At 32.9% G+C, this 23526-nt stretch overlaps 1 protein-coding gene across 2 annotated transcripts; it reads right to left on the reverse strand.

Annotated features, from left to right (window-relative positions):
• Positions 1-8479: 8479 nt before the first annotated feature.
• On the reverse strand, positions 8480-11072 carry LOC136227742 (F-box/LRR-repeat protein 25-like). Of its 2 annotated transcripts, none has more exons than XM_066016482.1 (3): positions 10888-11072; positions 10037-10135; positions 8480-9856 (listed from the first exon to the last, which is right to left on the reverse strand). In XM_066016482.1, exon 3 carries the CDS (start codon positions 9834-9836, stop codon positions 8718-8720), a length of 1119 nt encoding a protein of 372 aa, XP_065872554.1. In that variant the 5' UTR covers positions 9837-9856; positions 10037-10135; positions 10888-11072; the 3' UTR covers positions 8480-8717. The 2 variants fall into 2 exon arrangements, with proteins under 2 accessions (XP_065872554.1, XP_065872555.1); XM_066016483.1 differs by having other exon boundaries at positions 8480-9861.
• Between the last annotated feature and the right edge of the window lie 12454 nt (positions 11073-23526).

Genomic DNA, 23526 nt, shown 5'->3' on the forward strand with positions numbered 1-23526 from the left:
CTTCATGAGAGTCTACGACAGGGACTAAACAGTTCACCGAGAAAAACGTTAGGGACTAAACAGTTCACCGAAAAAAACGTTAAGGACTTTACCATGTATTTTTGAAAATACAGGGACTAAACAGTGTGTTTTGTCAAAATATATGGACTAATAAATTAATTACCCTAATATATAATATATTAGTTTTAATTATATTATTATATTTATCTATAAAAATATTATTTTATCCGTACTCTATCTAAGAGTTCTAAAGAATTTAAATTAATCCCTAAAATTTCTCTAATTCTCTGCATATCTATATATAATATAAAACAGTAATGATAGAGCTGATGTGTCACTTCCTTCTTTTTTACTAATAAAAAATATAATATATAATATATAGATTTTAATTATATTATTATATTTATCTATACAAAAATTATTTTATCCGTACTATATCTAAGAGTTCTACAGAATTTAAATTAATCCCTAAAATCTCTCTAATTCTCTGCATATCTATCTATAATATAAAACAGTAACGATGGAGCTGTGGTGTCACTTGCTCCTTTATATCATTAATTGTAATTATTAGATTATATTTTTGTTAATATATATATATATATATATATATATATATATATATATATATATATATGTGTGTGTGTGTGTGTGTGTGTGTGTTAAGATGAATCCGTGCATCGCACGGGCCAAAAGCTAGTTGGTGTTAAATAATAATAAAATTATCATTTAATAGCTAAAAAAACTTTAGCATTTGTTTGAGAGTTTGGAGGTTAATGGAGATGAGAGTTAAAGGAGATAATGGAAAGTAAAGGGAAGTGATGGAAAGGAAAGTTAAAAATTAACTATGTTTGAGAGTTTATAGAATGTAAATGAGGTTAAATGTTTAACTTCGTTTGAGAGTTTAAATATGGAGGGGAATGAAGGTTAAATTTACTCTGCAGAGACAAGAAATTTTAAAAATCTTTACGTTACTCCTATTAACCCCCAATTTGGATGTTAGAGTTTGGAGGTTAGAGGAAGTAAACATTTAACTTCCATTTACTCTCCAAAAATAACTCCCAAACAAGGTTAACTTAATACTTAACATTCCATTACTTCCATTTACTCTCATTAACCTCCTCCCAAACAAAGGCTTAAAAAAGGCTTAATATACAAATAACCCCTTGAACTTGTCCAAATGTTGCAACTGACCCCCAAACTTTCAATTGTAACAACTTACCCCTCAAACTTATCCAATTGTAAAACATAACCCTTCAAACTTGTCCAATTGTAAAATATAACTCCAAATTGCTGACATGGACTGCAATTGAAGAAACACGTGAAATACAAAAGCTACAATACTCGTGGAGTATGATAATCAGATCTTTAGCATGATACGAATCCGGAGAAATGTTTTTACGGTTGCTTCAAGTACGGGGTAAAAAAATTCCCAATTTGGGGTTATGTTTTACAATTGGACAAGTTTAAGAGGTAAGTTGTTACAATTGAAAGTTGGAGAGGACAGTTGCAACATTTAAACAAGTTCATGGAGTTAGGCTCTGTTCTTTATTGCTGAAAAAAACTGAACTGAACTGAACTGAACTGAACTGAACTGAATTGAACTGAATTGAACTGAACTGAACTGAACTGAATACTGCTGAATACTGAACTGAACTGAACTGAATTTAACTGAATACTACTGAACTTAACTGAATACTACCGAACTGAACCGAACTAAACAATAATGATGATATTAGACTTTAAAATAATTTAATTGATAATATTGGACATTAATAAACTTATAATAATAATAATAATGATGGTTCTAATAAATTTAATAATATCAATAATAAATAAATATATATATTATTAAAGATAAAACTAAATTGAATATCAAATAAAAGCTCGACTTGATAAAATTTTGGCTCGATAAAAGCCTATAAAATTAAATAAAAATGAGTCTAATTTAAATTAAAAATACAAATTACATACAAACACAAATTTACATATAATTTAAAGCCTATGAAATCAAATACAAATTTTTATATGAATACAAACTCTTAACTTTTTATTCTAATTAAGGGTTAAAGTGTAAAAATATCCCTAACGTTTTGGGTCATGGGTAATTTTACCCCTAATATCTAAAATGGTGCAATTTTATCTCTAACATTGATAAATTCGATAAATTTGAGTGCAATTCCTAATTTTTAAATATGGAAGCATACTTTAGTTTTAATTTTTTTATCAAACGATATATACTTTAATAAACTATCATTTCTTAACTTTTATCTAATTTATAGATAATGATAAACTATAAATAATAATAATAATAATAAATAATAATTATTATTATAATAAATTATATATAAATAATTATAATATAATAAATAAGGATAAATTACTGAATACTGAAACTGAATGCTGAAACTGAATGCTGAACTGAACTGAACTGAACTGAACTGAATTGAACTGAACTGATTGTTACTGAAATTAAGTGATAAAGAACAGGGCCTTATTTGTGTATGAGGCCTTAAAAAATAGTAGTAATCTTTTACTATATTTCATTATGTTAACTGTTTTTTTTTTAGAAAGATTAGCTTTTTTCGAATTCTTTACTATCCAATATCTAAAAGAATTCTTTAAGATATCGGATAGTAAATTACTAGTTTTATAAAATTTAGTAAGTATATTTGACCTTTAAAATTGGGAAAATGTGCAAAAATAACCCTAATGTATATATTCAGGAGCAATTTTACCCCAACGTTTAAAATGGTGCAATTTTACCCGTAACGTTGGCAATCAAGAGCAAGTTTACTTCTAACATTAATAAGTTGGTTCAATTTCAGACATTATTATACAACACACATATTTTGTGTATTATTATACACCAATTGCATATCCGTTGTTTCAAAAAAAAAAATCATACTTTTTCAGATTTAATAATTGAATTAGAAATTAATATTTTTAAATTCGTTGAAATATTTAAAAAAAATTGTGCAACTCGTATAAAATACAGTATATTTTAAAATTTCTTCTGATTTTTTTTCCACGTCTAATCATATGTTTGTGATCTATTACTAATTAGTTATAAACTAACGTATATATGAAGTGTACACGATAGGATTCATGATCGAGAAGACAGTTTGATGAATTGTTTTTCAAATTGACCCAATTTATCAACGTTAGCGGTAATATTACACCATTTTAGACGTTTGAGAGAAAATTGCTCCCAATTATAAACGTAAAGAATATGTTTGCACCTTATTCTTTTAAAATTTATTTCTATTTCATTACAGTTATGTATTCCTAATTGTAGATGGACTAGGATTTATTTTACGGTTTAAAAGAGTATTTATTCTATGTTAAAGAATTCTCTCTCAACCAAAAGTCCATGGTTCGATCCTCACCTTTGGGAATGGAAAGAATTTCCATGACTAGCAATCTCATCCATAGAGGTGCAAACCATCTACGAAACGGATAGTCATTGCTGTCGGCGATGGATACCCTTACTAACCAAAAAAACTTTCCCTCAAATCTTAACTGTTCCAAGTTTCTCTTCTCTTTGATTCTATTTCTCCAAATAAAATCTTTCAAATCCCATAATTAATTAATCAATCATTTTAAAAAAAAATCAATGATATATTTAGTTACTCAATTAACTAAAATTAAATAAGCTAAATAGTCTTAAAATATTTGTTGAACGACGAATTAAAGAGATTGTACAATATTTGATTCAACAACAACAAGATAGTCAGATTAATACGCACATTCCTCGTGTCTTTGGACTTGAGTCCACTTAAAGTCTCCTTAATTGTTATGGCTAATGTTTTAAAAACGATTAAAAATCGAACCAGATTGATAGTTGGGTTATAGTCAATTGATTCAACCAATTGATTCGGATTGGTTGAACCGGATAACATTATAAATAATAGGGTTAAGGTGCAAAAATACGTCTAATATTTTGGGTTAGGAGCAATTTACCCCTAATGTCTAAAATTGTGCAATTTTACCCCTAACATTGATAAATTGGGTCAATTTGAGAAATAATTCATCAAACTATCTTCTCGGTCATAATCTTGTCATCTATATTTCACACGTGCGTCATTTTATTAGTAACAAATCACAAACATATGTTGGGATATGAAAAAAAATACTATCTTTTTGTACGAATTAGACAAAAAAAATTCAAAAAATTTACCGAATTTATAAATATTAATCTCCAATTCTATTATTAATTTATAAAAAAACATGAAATCCTTTTCTTAGAACGAATTGTTATGCAATTGGTGCAGAATAAGAAACAAAAATATATGTGTACACGGTTTTGAATAAGAGAAAGAAGTGAGGAATTCTCTTTTCGACTCTGACTCTCCCACTCCAGTCGTTGTGTCTGAAATTGACCTAATTTATCAACATTAGGGGTAAAATTCCTCTTGACTTCCAGCGTTAGAGGTAAAATTGTACAATTTTAGACGTTGAAGATAAAATTGCTCCTGACCCAAAATGTTAGGGGTATTTTTCCACCTTAACCCTAAATAATATATATATTTGGCTTAAAACACTATTTGGCCCTTAACCTATCTAAAATTTTGGTTTTTAACCCCTAGCCTAAATTACAAGTTGAAAGCAGACTTAGGTGTTGTTTGATAAAACTGAAAATTAAGTGCTGAAAAAATAAATACTGAATTTAACTGCTAAATACTATAAGCGCTGAAAGTATTGAATGATGTAACTTTTATAAAAATATTAGTCGATAATGCTTAACTTAAAATGTTAAGTTAAATATTTTGACTTATCAAAATAAGTGATTTTTAACTTAATTAACTAATTTAAATTGTGGAGAAACAATCGTTATCAAACGTACTTAAATTAAATAAGTGCTTAACATTTTATTTTAAGTCATTAAGTAAGTTATCAAACAAGGACTTAGTGTTAAGATGTGTACAATCCTTTGAACTCCTATAAACTTCGAAAACCATTCCACCCTAGATTTAGGAGAGTAAAATTTGCGACAATCGTTCCAAATAGGGTGTCAACAAGCCGAGCGCGAATCTAGATAGGTTTGGGATTGGTTCCTTCATATCTCGAACTGGGACCTCTCGAATCGAACTTTGATAGAGCCGAGCTTTTATCGAGCTTTTAATGAGTTTTAACCAAATTCATCATACATGTATAGAATAAGCAGCGTTGAAGATAAAAACAGTCTTGTAACATACTCCACATGAATTTAAAATATTAAAACAAATAATCACATATTATGACCGAGATTTAAGAATAGTGTATGTTACTCGTGATTAGAGTACACAAACTCACAGAAAAATTTAAAATAATAAGATATATATTAAAATTGAACTCCTATAAACTTTGAAACCCCATTCCACTCTAGATTTAGGAAAGCACAATTTGCGTCAATCCTTCCAACTAGGGTGTGAACGAGCCAAGAGCGAATCTAGATAGGTTTGGGATTGGTTCCTTAATATCTCGAATCTAGGCCTCTCGAATCGAACTTCAATACAGCTAAGCTTTTATCGAGTTTTTAATGAGTTTTAACCAAATTCATCATACGTGTATAGAATAAGTAGCGTTAAAGATAAAAAAATAGAGTTTTATAACATACTCCACATGAGTTTAAAATATTAAAAAATAACAATTAAATGTTATGATCGAGATTCAAAAAATAGTAAATACTACTCGTGGTCAGAGTACCCAAACTCACAGAAAAATTTAAAATAATAAGATATATATTAAAATTTGTATTGTGCTTTTTTTATCAAAACCTAAATTTCTAGTTAAAAGTAATTTTTGTTTTATCAAAATTAGATAGTTACTTAAATTATTTGACTTTTAGCATTTGAACTCTTTTAGCATACTTTGTTTTTTTCATCATTGGATGATGGTGGACTTTAACAAAGTAAGTTCATCCAATAGTGGTAAAAACAAAGTAAAGCTTACTTTGTAAAAAAACAAAGTAAGTATAGCCTAACCCTATAATAAATAATATAATAACTGAAATATACATTATTTTCTTACGACACAAAATCATATATATACAAACATGTAAAATTAATAAAAAATTGAAAACTAAGAAATAAGAAATAATTAATTGTCGTTTCAAACAAAAAACTAATTATAACCATTTGGAAAAGATTTGGACAAAAAATAGGGTTAAATACATGAATATCATAATTAAGTACAAAATTACAACTAAGTCATATCACCAAACTTAATTTTTAATATGTCATAATTTTCTATATATTATGATTTTACACTATCATTTAAAAATTCTAGACTCCAATTCATAAATCATAAACCCTATAAAATATATTCTAAACTTTTAATTTATAAATTCTAATCCTTAAAATATATTAAAAGTACTGATTTTACTAGTTTGATATAATCCAAAATGATGACTTGACTTAGTTGTAAATACTTTTTAAAATATAAATTTCTGTGTAATTTTCCCCAAAAAATACCTCTTCATATTCCTCACATGGCTGGATCGGACTCATATTCCTTACATGGGCTGGATCAGACAAATCCACCGGGTCAAATACATGAATATCATAATTAAGTATAAAATTACAACTAAATCATATCACCAAACTTAATTCTTAATATGTCATTATTCTTTATATATTATGATTTTACACCATAATTTAAAAATTCTAAACTCCAATTCATAAATCATAAACCCGAGAAAATATATTCTAGATTTCTAATTTATAAATTCCAAAAGTACTGATTTTACTAGTTTGACATAATCCAAAACTATGACTTGACGTAGTTGTAAATTGTTTTTAAAAGATGAATTTCTGTATAATTTTTCCAAATCGAAACCTAACTCAGCCCACATTATATTTATATAGGCTCGGGCGAAGCAGGGCTAAGCTAAGAAAAATAATTCTGAAAAACATAAATGAACATTAATATACACTTTTGGGACATGCATGTAAACAGCTATCAGGCTATAATCGGCCTGAGGTGTCTGGGTTAGCTTCGAACTTAGACGTTCGACCATCTAGTAGTATGGGCAGTCCTGATAGGGGATGGGGTTCCCCGAAACTTTTAACTACTCAGCCAAGACAGAAAAATTCTAAAAAGTTTAGGATCTTCTGTTTACCAAATAAAAAAACAAAATACAAACCCAAAACTACAAAACTGGACCTAAATAACAACCCAATCTCAAATTGGGATTTGACTAATACAATAAAATATTGAGTTATAATCTTGGCTCTTACAAATTAATATTCATTTTTTTGGAATTTGAGGATCTAGAAAAGCATCCAAAGAAAGAGTATAGAGGCAATCTGCAAACATAAATAAATCCAAAGAAAAAGAAACCCATTTTAGGGGAAAAGCATATTTAGGCTCACACGAGCATTTCGATTTTTTGTTGATTGAGCCCCTAATCTTGCAGTTTGACACATTTATCCCTCAAAAACAAACAAAATTCAACTAGAAAGAAAGATTCATTTACAATCTACATTAATTAGATTTCAATGAGAAAAATAGTAATCAGTAATGCATCATTTATAAGCAACTTAGTATATGCAAATCACTTATTCACAAAGGCAGCAGCTTTACCAAAATAGATATCAATTTCTGATTCAAAATAGATCTCAAAATATATAAACCTTTGCACACAACTTCAATCAATCTGTGAATATAACTTCACAAGTGCTACTACTTCTATTAAAGCTCATGACTTCACTGTGGATACAACTTCTAAAGGTTAATAGTTCAGATATCTTATCCCCTTTCACTAAGAACAAATCTGTGAATTATTACTTTAGCACGCTCTAGCAAATACTCCACAACTGTCGCTCCTCCGGAAAACCCACAAATTTCAATTGTCTTAAGATGCAAGCTCAAACTCTCGGATTCTGGTCATTGCATATTGCAATCAGAGTCTTCATTTCATCAGCCAAATCCGGTAAAAATACATTCCTTGTCTCTGAATCATCTTCGTGATCAAAAACCACACCATCCCACCAACAATCATTGTAATGGGTTGTTACAACGATTGTTGGTGTGATGGTGTGGTTTTTGACCATGAAGATGGTTCAGAGACGAGGCATGTCTTTTTCCAGGATTTGGGCGATGAAATGAAGACTCTGGTTGCTTTTATATAAGAATTAGTAAGGACTGGAATGATGCCACTGAGACATGTTTTTTCCTAGAAGCATCATCCACGAATACAGAATCTTGAAGCTTAAAGATTTGAAGGCATGGTAAACAAACATATGTACACAAGTCGAGTATAAATTTTCCACAAATTTTCAAAACCACTGAAGTGTTGCAGGAAAAAGCATAGAAGGAAGTTGAAATTTTTTTACCAAACGCTTTTTATCTTCTGTTTCGACTTAAAAAAAAAAAGGCGAAAATGAAAACAAACAGACAGTAAATGAAAATCATGGTACAAATGAGTAAGCAATTTCTTTCGACAAGAGTAATTTGAACTTCTCCAATAATTTTAGAACCAAATTTGACCTGTATCCCAAAATTCTAAGTTCTTAAAAATGTTATAGCACTAGATTTCCAGCGTATACACGGTATAACTAATTTCTCGAGCACAGTAAAATTCAAAAACTGAAAACACACTTCATATGGAATTGAATTCTAATATTTAAAAGCTACCAAACATTTGCTCTATCTTTCCTACCACTGACATACAGAAAGAAAAAAAAAAAAAAAAAAAAAAAAAAAAAAAAACTTCACTCTTGAAAATATTTTCTTGTTCAGAACTCATCTTCATCTTCTTCAACTTTGAGCTTCTTGACATGTTGAAACTGTTCAAGGATTTGTCTGGTCACACTTTCAAAACAACAAGAAGTAAAATCGAGAGTTGCGAAAACAGAAGACGGCAGATTCACCACTTTAAGATATACAAAATCCGTAGCATAGTACTTCAATTCCTCAAGATTTGGACATAAAATTTCAATCACACCAGTACTATCATTTTCTCCTATAACTAATTTCTTCAACGAATTTGAAGCAATAACAAACTCATCATCATATTCAAATCCACTTAACTCCAACGAACGAAGTAACGGACAGCCGAATAAAACATTTTCCATTGTTTGACGAGTCAAATTAGTATTGACAAAAAACAATGCCTTCACAGAGAATTCTTCAAGATTTGGACATAAAATTTCAATATGATCAGTGTCATCGTCACAGTTAACATCTACAAAACTCAATCTTTTCAAAGATTTGGAAACAATAGCATCTCCCTTGACCGCATTAAAATTGATTAATTCCAAAGATTCGAGGGCGGGACTGCCGGAGATTGCTTTCTGAATTGCCGCAAACGGCAAAACAAAAGATTTCAACTTCAATTGCTTGAGAGATGGCCAATTTACCCTCCACTTACGATTAAAATAACAATTGGTTAACTCTAATTTAACCAAAAAAGCATTATTGTAAAGGAATTTGGGCAATTTGTACGCATTCTCCTCATCATACGCATTATAAGGGACGTAATCTACAATTAACTCCTCCACATATTTTCTTGTTGCAAAATGGATTTTCGAAGCTAAGTTAAGCTCATAGTCCGAGAAATACTTTTCGATATGAAATTTCTTTATCTTTGGGCAATCATGGAGAGTTAGGGTTTTATCAATAAATGTACCGAAATCTCCACTATAATTATCAGAGGAATAGAAAATGAGTACCGGAACACTAGTCCATTGATTCTGCCAGCGTTTTGATAGAATTCCAGTCTGAATAGCTTGTTTGGTTGACGGCAAAAAAGATAGGATAAGCTCAATAAGCGAATCTGGTAAATCACTGATTCGGTCTTCTTTCCCCTCAAACTCCAGCTGATTGTTTGTCGATGAACCACCCTTCTTCTCCATTGTTAGTTATTCAGCGGCTGCTGCACTTGAGGAAGAAATATATGGAATAGAGGAATATAAAAACCCTCGGTTGTGAAAAATTGGTGTTAAATAATAATAAAATTATTATTTAATAGCTCTAAAAAAACTTTAAAAAATAGTAGTAGTATTTTACTATATTTCATTCTGTTAACTTTTTTGGAGATAGGAAAGTAATTTACCGAGAATTTCATTAGACAACTTGCTGATCCTATCTATAATATCAACACATTCAAAACACCGCTGATTTTCAGGTACCGGCAAGTCTATAACCATAATTTCTGCAAAAGAAAATCCCCCACCAATGTAAGTAATGAAAATCCACAATATATTAATTAAGATAATGGCCTGAAGCCAAAGAGAAATGGGCTAAATTACTTCTTCCCAATTGAAAAGCACACAATTTGAACTTCAAAGAGAAACAGAGGCATAAATATGTCAATTAATCTTTTGTTACATTTCCAATATTCCAATTCAATTCAATTAAATATGTCTACTAAAAGGAATGAAGGAAGTAAAGGTGGAGCAACTGAATAACAGAATAGAAGAAAAGGCAGTCAGATGGCAGGAAACTTCAAACAGATTATGTCCAAGTTGACATGGCAGCTGGTTACAGAAGGTTCTAGAGCTAGGAATTGAACTATATGAACTTGTAAACTGTATCTTGATCATTACGAGAATTAAATTGCAATTGATAGTTGCTCTATTCTTTCTCTCTGTAATTCTCATTTGTGAATGTCAATTCAAATTCAATTCGATTACAATCTATTGCTCTGGCTCAATCATCACTAAAGCAGACATCATTTATCAAGATTTAAAGATTTAATTAAGAAAAAAATTACAAATAATTCCTCCAAAATTGAAGAGCTACATTTATCAGTTATCACTCATATTTCCGAAAAATGAAAGGAAAAGAACAGAATATGAGATGGATTCATGAACCAAAGTTGATAGGTCGAGTGACGGAGTGAGTGATAGGAGCTCAAAGCTTAGAGAAATGAAACTAGAATTAGGGTTAGGATTAGAGTTTTACCTTACGTGATGAAACAGACTATGCAAAGCCTTAACGGAGTACTGCAAAGCCGTTGCCGACTCGGCCGATTGAGGGTCGGAGAGATGAGCAATCAGACTCCGCCGATTGAGGGTTGGAGAGATGAGTAAGCAGACTTCACCGATCGGTGGTTTCGAATTTGGGACTTTTGGGGGGTGGAAACGAAATGCGATGTGAAATAATATTAGGTTAGGTAAGATCTTATAAACATCTTAATATAGTTGGATAAGTTTCAATTTTGCCCCTATTGTCCGAAATTTATCATTATCTCTGTGACTCGGAGAGAAGGGTAAATCTCCGACAACAATAAAAAAAAACAGAATCGAACCAAAATAACCGATCGAATCGATAAATTTTAGTTTTTTTTGTTCGATTTTCGATCTATTAGGTTCGGTTTCGGTTTTCTTTTTATAATATTTCGATAATTTTGATTGGTTCGGTTTTTAAATCAAAATTATTGAATTAACCGAACATACCGAAATAAATTAAATATAATTAGAAATTAGATTTATTATATAATTAGTGTATGTCATTTATTGTTCTAAGTTATAGTTGATTTAGAATTATATTATTAGAATCTTTGTTAAGCTTGATAGTTTTTGGATTGCTTATAACTGATTATATTATTAGTTTTTTTAATGATTGTCTATCAATTTAGTACAATTATACACTAATTCATATTTAGAATTAAGATTGATTTTGTTTTTATATAAAATTTCTATGTTTTTTTCTTTCTTTTTTTTTCTTTCAATCCAAAAAGAAAAATAAAAATTGTTGTATATATAAATAAATACTCAACAACATTAGTAACGGTGTAATATTAACCTTACATAAAAAAAATTGTTAATAAAAAAATTTAATATAAAAAAACCGAATAACTGAACCGAACCAATCGAAATAATTTGATCGGTTCGGTTCGTTTATTTATTATTATTTAGTTAGGTTTAGTTTTTAGTTTTGAGGATATTCGATTTTTGGTTATTTTGGTTCGAATTTTAGACCGGACCAACTGATAAACACCCCTAGTGACTCTTATAACTTGTTGGATTGTTGGTGATATTTGCATAAATTATTTCAACATTATCTCTTTAAAAAATTCATTTATTGGGGACTCAATTGACTTTGGATGTATATGTTAAGGACTGAAATTGAATTTTATAAATGTACTAATTCAGATATATATCATTCGAATATTATTTCATATAAATTGAAGCATAAGAAACATTATCATTCTATTTAAATAAAACAAAAATTTTATTTTATAAAAAAAATAGATAAACATTAGCATCTCCGTAAATTAATTAATACAGTAATTCTGGTGCAGGAGAAAAAGCTCATTCCTTAAAGCAATAACAACGACGAAGAATTTTTCCTTTATAGTGACATTTTTCATATTTTTCTGACACTTGTGCATTTACTTTTATACTTCATGCTTTTGGTCTCATATTTTGTCACGCTTCCACCGTTTCCATCTTCATCGTAAGATCAAAAATTCAATGAACATATAGATTTTTATATGTGATAAGCATCAAAAATTCTAGGATAAATAATTATAAGGTCCCTGTATTTTTACATAATACACTACTTAGTCCCTGTGTTTTTAGAAATAATTATATAGTCCTTTAGTTTTTGTTTTTGTTAACTCTTTAGTCATTATGCTTGGGTCAATGGTCAAACTATACTATATAAATTTTAAAATACCAAAATTACCCTTTATTTTATGTTTTATTAATAAAATATCTATTTTTTCTATTTTATATTTTTTTCTCTTTTTTCCTACATAATCACAATCTCTCCAATATAAACTCTAATATAAAGTAAATGATTTAATAATTTTTATATAATTATAAAACTTTAATTTAACAACATAAAATTTATTGACTAAAAAATGAATGAAAAATATTTTAAAAATTATTAAAATAGGAGTAAGACTATCATTGTAAAATTTGTTTACAATTCTAATAAATTTTACGAATGAAGAAAAAAATATGATTTTTAAAAATTATAAAATATTTATAATAATATTTAATGTTAGTTTAAAGATATTATATTAAAAAATAATTACAATTTAAGAAAATTAATAATATATTTTTTCAAGTATATTAATTTTTTCAAAAACTTTATTAAAATTAATTAGATTAAATTTGATACTAAAAGATAAAAAAAATTTATGTATATAACTAGGGGTAATTTTGGACATTCATTTACAAAAATAAATGGAATGACTAAAGAATTGATTAAGATAAAACTTAAGGACCTTATAATAATATGATGGACTTATTAGCGTGTTAGGTAAAAACACATGGACCTTATAATTATTTACCCAAAATTCTATAATACTTCCAAAAATAATTATCCGATTAATTAATTGTGTCACTTGTAAAAAATTTATATTTTAAGACCAACCGTTCCTATAAAATGGTATGCATTGCATTTTTCTTTTCATTGGTCAGAGTTTAATATATGTACAACAATTAATTCAATAAAGAATTAGGTAAAGAATTTACCATTTACTATGATAAGAAAGAAAAGTATCAAAACAACATACGATATGTTGAAAACTATATAATAATAATTTTATAATATATCTGATTCAACCTCTCTTTATATAAGAAAACCAAATCCTACCAAATCACAAGTTTTAATTTTATTCTAATTTTAGAATTTTAGGAATCAATAGATTTATTTATATCAGTAAGGGTTATTGAAAAGTTTATTTCTTAAATCTAATATTACCCCTTCTTGTAGGAAAAAAAATTCTTATAATACATATAACAAAATCTCCTCATCTTTTTTAACCATAAATAGGAAAACTTTAATCTTTTTTAACCATAAATATAAAAACTTTAACTTTTTTAAGAGACTTTAATCTTTTTATTACACTATTTGCACAAAACTTAGTATCAAACAAATCTTATTGTCACTAAAGCTAATATCAATTTGTTACAATTTGGGTTTAAAATAAGAAGTTGATGATTCACTTGTGTTCCTAATTTTTTTTATTCGGGTGTTCGGTTCAGTTCAAAAATCTCCAACATATTTACACTAATAATAGAGATTTGAAAATCTCTAGAATTATACTTAATGTAACTCAACAGTACAATTCAGTTTAAATTTAAACAAAAGTCATCAATTCAATCTAGTTCTATATCTTTTTATTTTAGTATTTGGTCTGGTTTAAGAATATTCATGACTCGTACTTATCCCTAAATTCTAATTGTCACAATATATCAATAAGTCTAAGGGTTAGTACATTAGGAGTTCCCTGAACTTGACCCTAAAATCTGATTGGTCTTTTAAACTTTCGGACAATCTTGTTAGTCCCATAAACTTGCTTAAAGTTATCACTTGAAGCAAGTTCAGAAGGCCAATAAATCATTTTAAACGATTTCAGTGGTCAATAGACCACTTTAAGTAATTCAAAAAGCTAATACGGTACTTTGTAAGTTTAGAGATTAATCTGTTTTTTTGGACCAAATTTAGAAGGCCCCTGATATATAATGCTCATGAGTTTGGCAGCGCATCTGTCACAGACTCGGCTTAGATATGTATAGTTCACAAAAATAATTGAATATGTCGTCTGAAAACAAATTCATTGACATAATTGATTAAGACCTATGCCATCTGAAACAAGCTACAACGATATAAATTATTATACAAACTTGTTGAAACACCTTTCCACAAGATTTTGATTTGACAAAATCATTTAAGTTTAATCCATGATTAAGAGGCAATTAAATTTAAGTGCTTTGATTTAATTGTACTAATATGTTTGTTCAATGTTAAGTATAAATATATATCAAAAAGTAAGACAGGACAAAGTCAGCATGTGCTGAGTGAAGAACAACTCAGGATGATAAAGGATAAGTCATCTTCAAAACAACAGCTTAAGAATGAAGCTGATCAAAGAAGCTGAGTGGAACGAAACTCAGCATAAAAGAAGTCTGCTTCAGAACTAAATCTTGCAGAACAAAGCTGACCATGGAAGCTGAGTGAAGAAGAACTCAGTATGAGATTTGGTGACAATCAGAGACAATGACTATCGAAGTAAAGCTGAGTGATCTTCAGGACAGAATGAATGATCCGTTAGCTAAAAGACAAACCCGACAACTGTCTGCACCAATAATTTAAGCCTTGGATTTACGCAAAAGCCAAATTCTGATATGCATGGGTCAACTGGTCGTTGCTATAAGACAAACTGCCGCAAGAAGATAAAGCCTGTAGGAAGAAGACAAGTCTGACATCTAAAGAAAACAGAAAACAAGATTGGCCTGCACATCTGAAGCTGACCAGAAGGTTGTCCCCCAAAAGAGCCGTTTTGGACTCAACGGACAAATCAAATTCAAATCATTTGATCCTCAAAATACAACTATAAAAGGACAAGCAATCCTCTTGGATCATTGCTGAATTCCAGAATATACAAGAGAGAAAAATACAAGCTCAAAGCACTCAAAAACAAGAAAGAAATCTTACACCAACTTTCTATTCCTGTGTAAATGCTAGATTGATTGTTTTGTAATCATCTAAAGTGTTCTTTATCTGAAAAAGAGCAAATTGTATCAATTGTGAATTGAGAGTGTTGTGCTGAGTATTTGGTTGTAAATACTCAGTGGTAGAGAAATCTAGGTGCTGAGTTGTAGCACTTAGTAGGAGTTGAGTAGACGAATACAGGAAGGTACTCTTGCATATTCAACTGCCTTGTAACCGGTTTGTGCTATACCTTTAAAGAGCTCAGTATTGGATTCTAAAAGCCCGGAGGAGTCTGGGGACTGGACGTAGGCGGAGAGGCCGAACCAGGATAAGTCATACTGAGTAATTTATAACTCTCTTAATATATATATATATATATATGCATGTGTTGCTTGTTACATTTACTCATCATATAAATAGTTTAAAGCTGACACTGAGTAAATTAGAGTGCTGAGTTGGAAGCTGACCACAAAAGTGTCAATTCTCAACTCACAAGTGAAACAGTCTTAGTCAACATCTGACTAAAGCTGTCTTACACTAAGATCGGCTAAGCTGACCAAAGTTGAGTTAATAAACTCATTAAAATTATCAAGTCAGCAAGATTAATTAGGGAAAAAGTTACATTAGTTCCTAACCCCCCCCCCCCCCCCCCTTGGAACTAATCACACGGGACCAACAAGTGGTATCAGAGCCTAAGCTCACTACTCAAAGATATAACTATCTTGAGCTGATCCCGATAAATGGCTGAGAACAGCACTCGTTTCCTTCCGGGGAACCAAACAACACAGATACTCCCTGAGGGATTATCAATTAGTCGGCCTCCCCTATTCTTTGGTTCAAATTATACATTATGGAAGAATAAGATGAAAAACTTTATTCAAGCCACAAACATGAGTGCATGGCTTGCAATTGTACAAGGCCCTTACGTGCCATATAAAACTGTTGACAATGAGAAAGTTGTCAAGAGTGAAACTGAGTGGTCAGAATATGACCTTAGAAAATTACAAAATAATACTTCGGCTATCAATATGCTTCACTGTGCTCTAGATGCTGCAGAGTACAATAAAATATCAGGTTGTGAGTCGGCACAGGAGATCTGGAAAAAGCTTAAAGTAACCTACGAAGGAACAAGCAAGGTCAAGGAATCAAAGGTGAACCAACACATGAGACTGTACGAGCTGTTTGAGATGAATGACAATGAGGACATCTCTGGAATGAACGCTAGATTCACCAATATCATAAACGAGCTAAAGAGACTCGTCAAGAACTTCACTGAAGAAGAACAAGTGAAGAAAATCTTGAGAAGCTTACCAAAAAGCTGGCAAGCTAAGAAAACGGATGTGGAGGAAGCTCAAGACTTGACTACATATAAGTATGACGAGCTGATCGGATCTCTGCTGACTCATGAGATCTCAATGAAGAACTTTGAAGCAAAAGAGAAAGAAAAGTCAGAAGACAAGAAACAAAAATCACTTGTCATGAAAGCTGACTCAACCGAAGCTGACTCATCAGACGATGAGGAAATTTCCATGTTCACAAGGAAAATGAAGAAGCTGTTCAGAAAGAATGAAAAGAACAGCAAGAGGCCTTTCAGAAGAAATGATAGGTACAAAACTGAGTCCAGCGAAAAATACAAAAAGGACAGCTCCAAATCTGTCACGTGCTTTGAGTGCCATCAAACTGGGCACATTAAGTCAAGCTGCCCAAATCTAAAGAAAGAGAAGAAGGGAAGCAAGAAGGCAATGATGGCCACATGGAGTGATAGTGATGAGTCAACCTCATCTGAAGCTGATGCAAATGAAACGGCAAATATATGCTTCATGGCCGATGATGCTGACCGCACTTATTCTGAGCAAGCTGACCTCTCTGATGAAACTGACCAGGAGGAACACAATAATGAGGTAACATCCTTACTTTTGCTTAGAAATGAGATGATAAACGCCCTGAGTGATTTATATGCGCTAACTAAAAAGTGCAATAAGAAAGTAAAGGCACTCAGCAGGCGGTGTGATGAGATTGAAGAGGTCAAGCTCAGCGACCTCCGATATCTTCTCCAAGACAATTCAACTTTGTATAGTAAAATAGAACTTATGCATAAGTTTGTCTCGGAGGTCCAATCAGATTCAAAGAAACTGAAAAAGGATGTCACTACCCTACAGAGCCAAATAAAAGGTTCAATCAAGAATAAATCCCATGCTGAGTACTCAGGTACTGGTCAGCATAAACAGTTCACTCAATGTGAATGTTGCGGGAAAAGAGGACACACAAGAGATGTGTGTTGGTATAACAAGCGATTGTCCAATGTGACTTCTGTTGAAACACCTTTCCACATAATTTTGATTTGACAAAATTGTTTAAGTATAATTAAAAACATATTCTAAACACACTAAGTTTAAATGTTGAGTTAAATTGCTTATAAGACATAAGGATTAAAAGGCCCAAGCCCAATAGAAGAGTCAAAGCCCAAGTCAAACGGTTCAAGACAACTCGGCCCGCGTATGTCAAAACGTTGTCGTTATGGACAAAATGCAACTCAGCGGAAGAAGGATCTAGAAGACCTTCAGGGAACAACTTCGGAACGAAGCTGCTGAGTTGATTCGACAAAGCGTACAAGACAGCAGCTAGCTAAGGAAAACTTCCAGACAAAGTGTTTCCACTTTGGGTAAAGTTCAGACGACACAGTATGCTGTCCAGTTGACTTTACCATAAAAGGAGAGACATTCTGCCGAGCTGACCAAAAGCTGACCGAGGACAGAAGATACTCAAATCTGATTGGCCGAGAGCTCTGAGCAAGTCAGGATGACAACGACAGGAAGCCGTTTCCCTCCAACGGTTATTTCGAAATTCGAAATGACCGATGCCTCAAGACGTCTCTATAAATAGTGCCATCAGAAGCTTCATTCAATACAGAACTTGATCAAGCCATTACGCTAACCAAATTTCTACGCAAGTTCTGCAAGCAAAAAGCAAAGCAATCTTACACTAAATTTCATATCTTTTGTGTAAAAGTCTAGAGTGATTATTCAATCATCTAAGGTGTCTTAGCAATCATTGTTTAGGACAAACACTTATCATTTCTAGACATTAGAAAAGAGAGGCTGAGTACTCGGTTATAGTACTCAGCGAGAGATTAGGATTGAGTAGAGGTATAGAGGAAGGTACTCTTGTTATACTCAGTTGCTCAGATTGTAAAAGGTTTGAGGCTCTACCTTTAAAGAGCTCAGTAGAGGATTCGAAAGCTCAGAACGTGTTCCGGGGACAGGACGTAGGCTTAGAAGCCGAACCTGGATAAATCTGCTGAGTAACGCATTTCTTACCTGAAACTCCTTATATGTATTGCTTGCTTAAATAACCAAAAACTGACCAAGTAAAGAGGTCAAGGTGAGTTGTGCGCATCAAACATCTGAGCTCAGGAATAGACTCTAAGTGCTATCTCCTGACTCAAGTTAAGAAACTGAATTAGTCACCAGTTGACTAAGCCAGTATCTTGCTGTTTACTCAGCGCCGCTGTTAAAACCTTTTCTCCTAAGAAAAGAAGTCTGCCCTAAATTAAGAAAAAGTTTAAATAGTTCCTAACCCCCCCTTGGAACTATACTTGTAACGTTATAAGGGACCAACAACTTCTGCGGAAAGAAAGGGCATACCACTAAGGTATGTTGGCATGCTCAGCATAATAATGCTGATCACACTCAGCATCACCCTCAAAGGGTAATTCATTGTGACTTCTGTGGTAAAAGTGGTCACACTATAAAAGTATGCCGTTACAAATTAAAACATGATATAGCACCTGCTTACACTAACAAACGAGGACCCAAAAAGAATTGGGTACCTAAAGATGAATGATTCACAATGCAGGTAAGCCTGAGGTGCGTGGAGAAGTCAAAGCTTTGGTATATTGACAGTGCATGCTCGAGGCACATGACTGGTGATGAAACTCAGTTCATCACACTAGAGCTTAAACGAGGTGGTAATGTAAGCTTTAGAGACAATAAGAAGGGTAAGATAGTAGGGTCAGGTACTATTGGAGGAAACCCCACTATTGAGTCAGTCTCCTTAGTTAAAGGTCTCAAGTATAACCTATTGAGTGTAGCTCAGCTCTGTGACAGCGATAGACGGGTTGTATTTGACTCCACTTAGTGTCGGATACTCGAGGGTAAAACAAATAATTTGATTGTAACCGCCCCTCGTGTTGAAAATGTGTACATGTTGAGTTTGGAAAAACAATTTTCAAAAAATATATGCTTAGTGTCAAAGGAGGACAACTCCTGGCTATGGCATAGTGATAGGGGTCAAAAAACCCTATCTTTGGGTACGGTTTTAGGACGGGTTTTAGCATTATTTAGTTAATAAGCGAGCATTTCTCGCATTTAAATGCTTTTGTGTGAGTTAGTTAGGAATTGGAAACGTTTTATTTATTTTTCGTTGTTTAGGCTCGTTTTATGACCAATTTAGGCAATTACGGCCAAAATAGCATGCATAGTATAATTCCGTTATCTTTTGAAGCTAATTGGTCCGTCAAAAGTCACACCAAACGAAGCGTTTGCTCAAAATAAGTGATTGGCGGGTCAATTTAGCCTTTGGACTAATGTTATCTGGAGTTTCTGTACATGCGCAGGTATAAGTTCGGACGAAAAAGGCATCGACGGCAGTCGGCAAGCACACGGGGGCATATCGGGCAAGAATGCTGGACGAGCGGGCCTCCGTAGGCCATGCCTACTCGCCGAGCAGGCCACTAGAGGCCTGCTCGCCGAGCAGGGCGCTGCTCGTCGCGAGTAGCGCCTGCTCGCCGAGCAGCTCGCCCTGCTCGGCGAGCAGACCTGCGGGAATTGGTCAAAAAGACCAATTCCGCCCCCACGATGCCACGACGGACCCCACGACTTCCTACCTGCATAAGGACACGAAAATAGGTCAAAAAGAGGGCCGAGCCACGCCTATAAATAGAGTTTTTCCAATGTAAATTAGTATCTTTCATTTTTTGTAAATTATCTTAGCTTTCCCCTTGTAATTCCTCTCCATCTCCTCCATCTTCTTCAAACCTCCATTGAAGCTCCTTCAAAGCTTTTCTCGAGGAATTATCAAGGTTCGTCCTTAAGATTAGGTCGCCGGCTGCAGAGTAAACAGGTTCCCTGAAAGGGATTTTTGTATCTCCTTTTATCTTTCCTTGTTTGTACTCTTTGATACAGTTGCCGAACTTAGCTTATTGTATCTTGTGACATTTATCTTCGCCTTTAATAATAATTTAGCTCTTGTTTTGTTCTATGATTATTTGTCTAATCTCTGTCTTACGCTTTATTCAATTGGTTTAACTCATTCAAAAGCCCCAAAATCTAGTAGGCACATATTGCGAGCTGAATCTGACCTAGTCAGAGCCTAGGAGATTGACGACCTCTTAGTTGATTAAGCGCCAATTTACTGAGCCTTAGACCTAGTTTCGGCCTTAGGGAATCACGCGCTAGGAAATTCAGGAGGGTAAGTAGGGTTAATCGCCTTGAATACAAGTGACTCAGATTAGGTTTTTAATCAATAGACCTAATAATCTATCTTCATTATTATCGTTCATACCATGTTCCTTCGGATAATTGCATTAGTGAAAGATCAATCAGGAGTAGTTTAACTTAATTAGGGGTAGAGTAACTTAATTAGGCATAGAATAACTTAGTTAGAATCAGATAACTTAGCTAGGATTAGTATAATTCAACCTAGGAGTAGATTAACTTAAACAAACAAACTCAAAACCCCCTAAGCCTAGATAACACCTGAAACCGAGTAGCTCGATACTTGCAGAAATAAATCCTGTGGACGATAACCTGGACTTAACCAGAAATTTATTACTTGATAACGACGGGGTACACTTATCCCTTAGTGAGTCTTCATCCCAACTTAGGTGAGGGCGCATCAAGTTTTTGGCGCCGTTGCCGAGGATTTATTTCTTCCGCAATATCGAACCAAAGGTCGATTTGTTAGTTTAGGCATTCCTTTGTGAATATCTCTGTGAATATCATCTATACTTGTTTATCTATACTTGTTTATAACCGTTAATACTTGTTTATATTTATACTTGTTCATATTTATACCTGTTTATACATATACTTGCTTATACATACACTTGTTTATATACGATTCTTTTTGTGAATATCCTTGTTTATATCGTTTATACTTGTTTATACATATACCTGTTTATACATACACTTGTTTATATACGATTCTTTTTGTGAATATCCTTGTTTATATCGTTTATACTTGTTTATACATAATTCTTTATACTTATTCTCTATACTTGTTGATATATAATCTTTATAGCTTCTATACTTGTTCATATCTTTTGTATTTGTTCATAACTATATACTTTTACTTATCAACTTTTGTGCTAGAACTTCACTTTTTCTCAGCATTCTCTGATCAATGAATTGGCAAGAAAGAGTCGAGTGGCAAGCTCAAAAGTTTACTATCCCATCAAGACAATACGTTCATGCCCTGGAGAATGAGGCTCCCAATCCCTCCATGGCCGAGTTAAATAAGAAAATGGATATCTTGATGGCGAAACTGAGCCTCAACACCAATGAAAGTGTAAGTTTTGTGGGTAATCACCAAAGGTATAATTCTAACCCCAATTCTTACAGCTTTTATGGTAGTGATTGGAGGAGACCTCAACACTCAAATCTGTCCTACGGGAACCCTAACATGTTGAGGCCTCCAAGAAACAAAAATCACTTGTCATGAAAGCTGACTCCACTGATGGGAGCTCAACAGATGATGAAGAGATGGCTATGTTCACAAGGAAGATGAAAAGGCTGTTCAGGAAAAATGACAAATATTCTAAGAAGCCTTACAGAAAGTTTGATAAGTATAAAGCTGAGTCCAGCGACAGCAAATACAAGAAAGACAACTCAAAGCCCATTACATGCTTTGAATGTCATCAAACTGGCAATATAAAGTCAAGTTGCCCCACGCTGAGGAAAGATAAGAAGAACGGCAAAAAGGCAATGGTAGCTACATGGAGCGACAGTGATGAGTCTTCATCAACAGAAGCTGAGGCCACCGAGTCAGCGAAGATATGCTTCATGGCTGACAAACTTGCTGAGCCGTGCATCTCTGAGCATACTGACCCCTTCGTTGCATCTGACGATGAGGAGCAATCAAATGAGGTAATACCACTTTCCCAGCTCAGAAACGAAATGGGTAATGCCCTGAGTGATCTCTATACACTTGTCAAAAAGTGTAATAAGAAAATTAGAGCACTCAGCAGGCGCTGTGATGAGGTTGAAGAGGTCAAGCTGAGTGACCTCAGATACCTTCTTCAGGACAACTCAACTTTGCATGATAACATGAAGATCATACATGAGTCTGTCTCTGAAGTCCAATCAGTTTCAAAGAAACTGAGAAAGGACGTCACAACTATCCAGAACCAATTAAAGGTTCCAAATAAAAGAAACATTCCTCTGAGAACTCAGTACCAAGGTACTTAGCAGAGATGAAATCCCCAGCGGAATGTCCAGTGTGACTTCTGTGGGAAGAAAGGTCACACCACAAAGGTGTGCTGGCATGCTCAGCACTGGGGTGCTGACCAGTCAGTGAGACAACCTAAACAGAAGGTCAACTGTGACTTCTGTGGAAAGAATGGCCATACTGTCCAAGTATGTCGCCATAAAATAAAATATGATGCTTTACCTGTTGCACCTAACAAGCAAGGACCCAAAAAGAATTGGGTACCTAAAAGTAACTAGTTACAATGCAGGTAAGCCTGAGATGTGCTGAGAAGTCAAAGATGTGGTATATTGACAGCGCATGCTCGAGGCATATGACTGGTGATGAAACTCAGTTCATCACGTTTGAGCGTAAACGAGGAGGAAGTGTAAGTTTTGGAGACAACAAAAAGGGTAAGATAGTAGGGTCAGGAACCATCGGAGATAATCCTACTATTGAGTCAGTCTCCCTAGTCAGCGGACTCAAATATAACTTACTCAGCGTAGCTCAGCTATGTCAATGGGAGAAAAGTTATATTTGATGCTAGTGGATGTAAAATATACGAGGGTAAATCAAATGAGTTAATTTTAACTGCCCCTCGCATAGATAATGTCTTTATGCTAGACTTAGAGAAAAAGTTTTCAAAAACTGTATGCTTAGTATCAAAGGAAGAAAATTTCTGGCTAT

Source organism: Euphorbia lathyris, chromosome 4 (assembly GCF_963576675.1).
Source record: "Euphorbia lathyris chromosome 4, ddEupLath1.1, whole genome shotgun sequence".
Classification (NCBI taxonomy): Eukaryota; Viridiplantae; Streptophyta; class Magnoliopsida; order Malpighiales; family Euphorbiaceae; genus Euphorbia; species Euphorbia lathyris.

Coding starts and splice junctions, on each gene's coding strand:
- LOC136227742 (XM_066016482.1), bottom strand. CDS start 9,836: ATGGAGAAGAAGGGTGGTTCATCGACAAACAATCAGCTGGAGTTTGAG.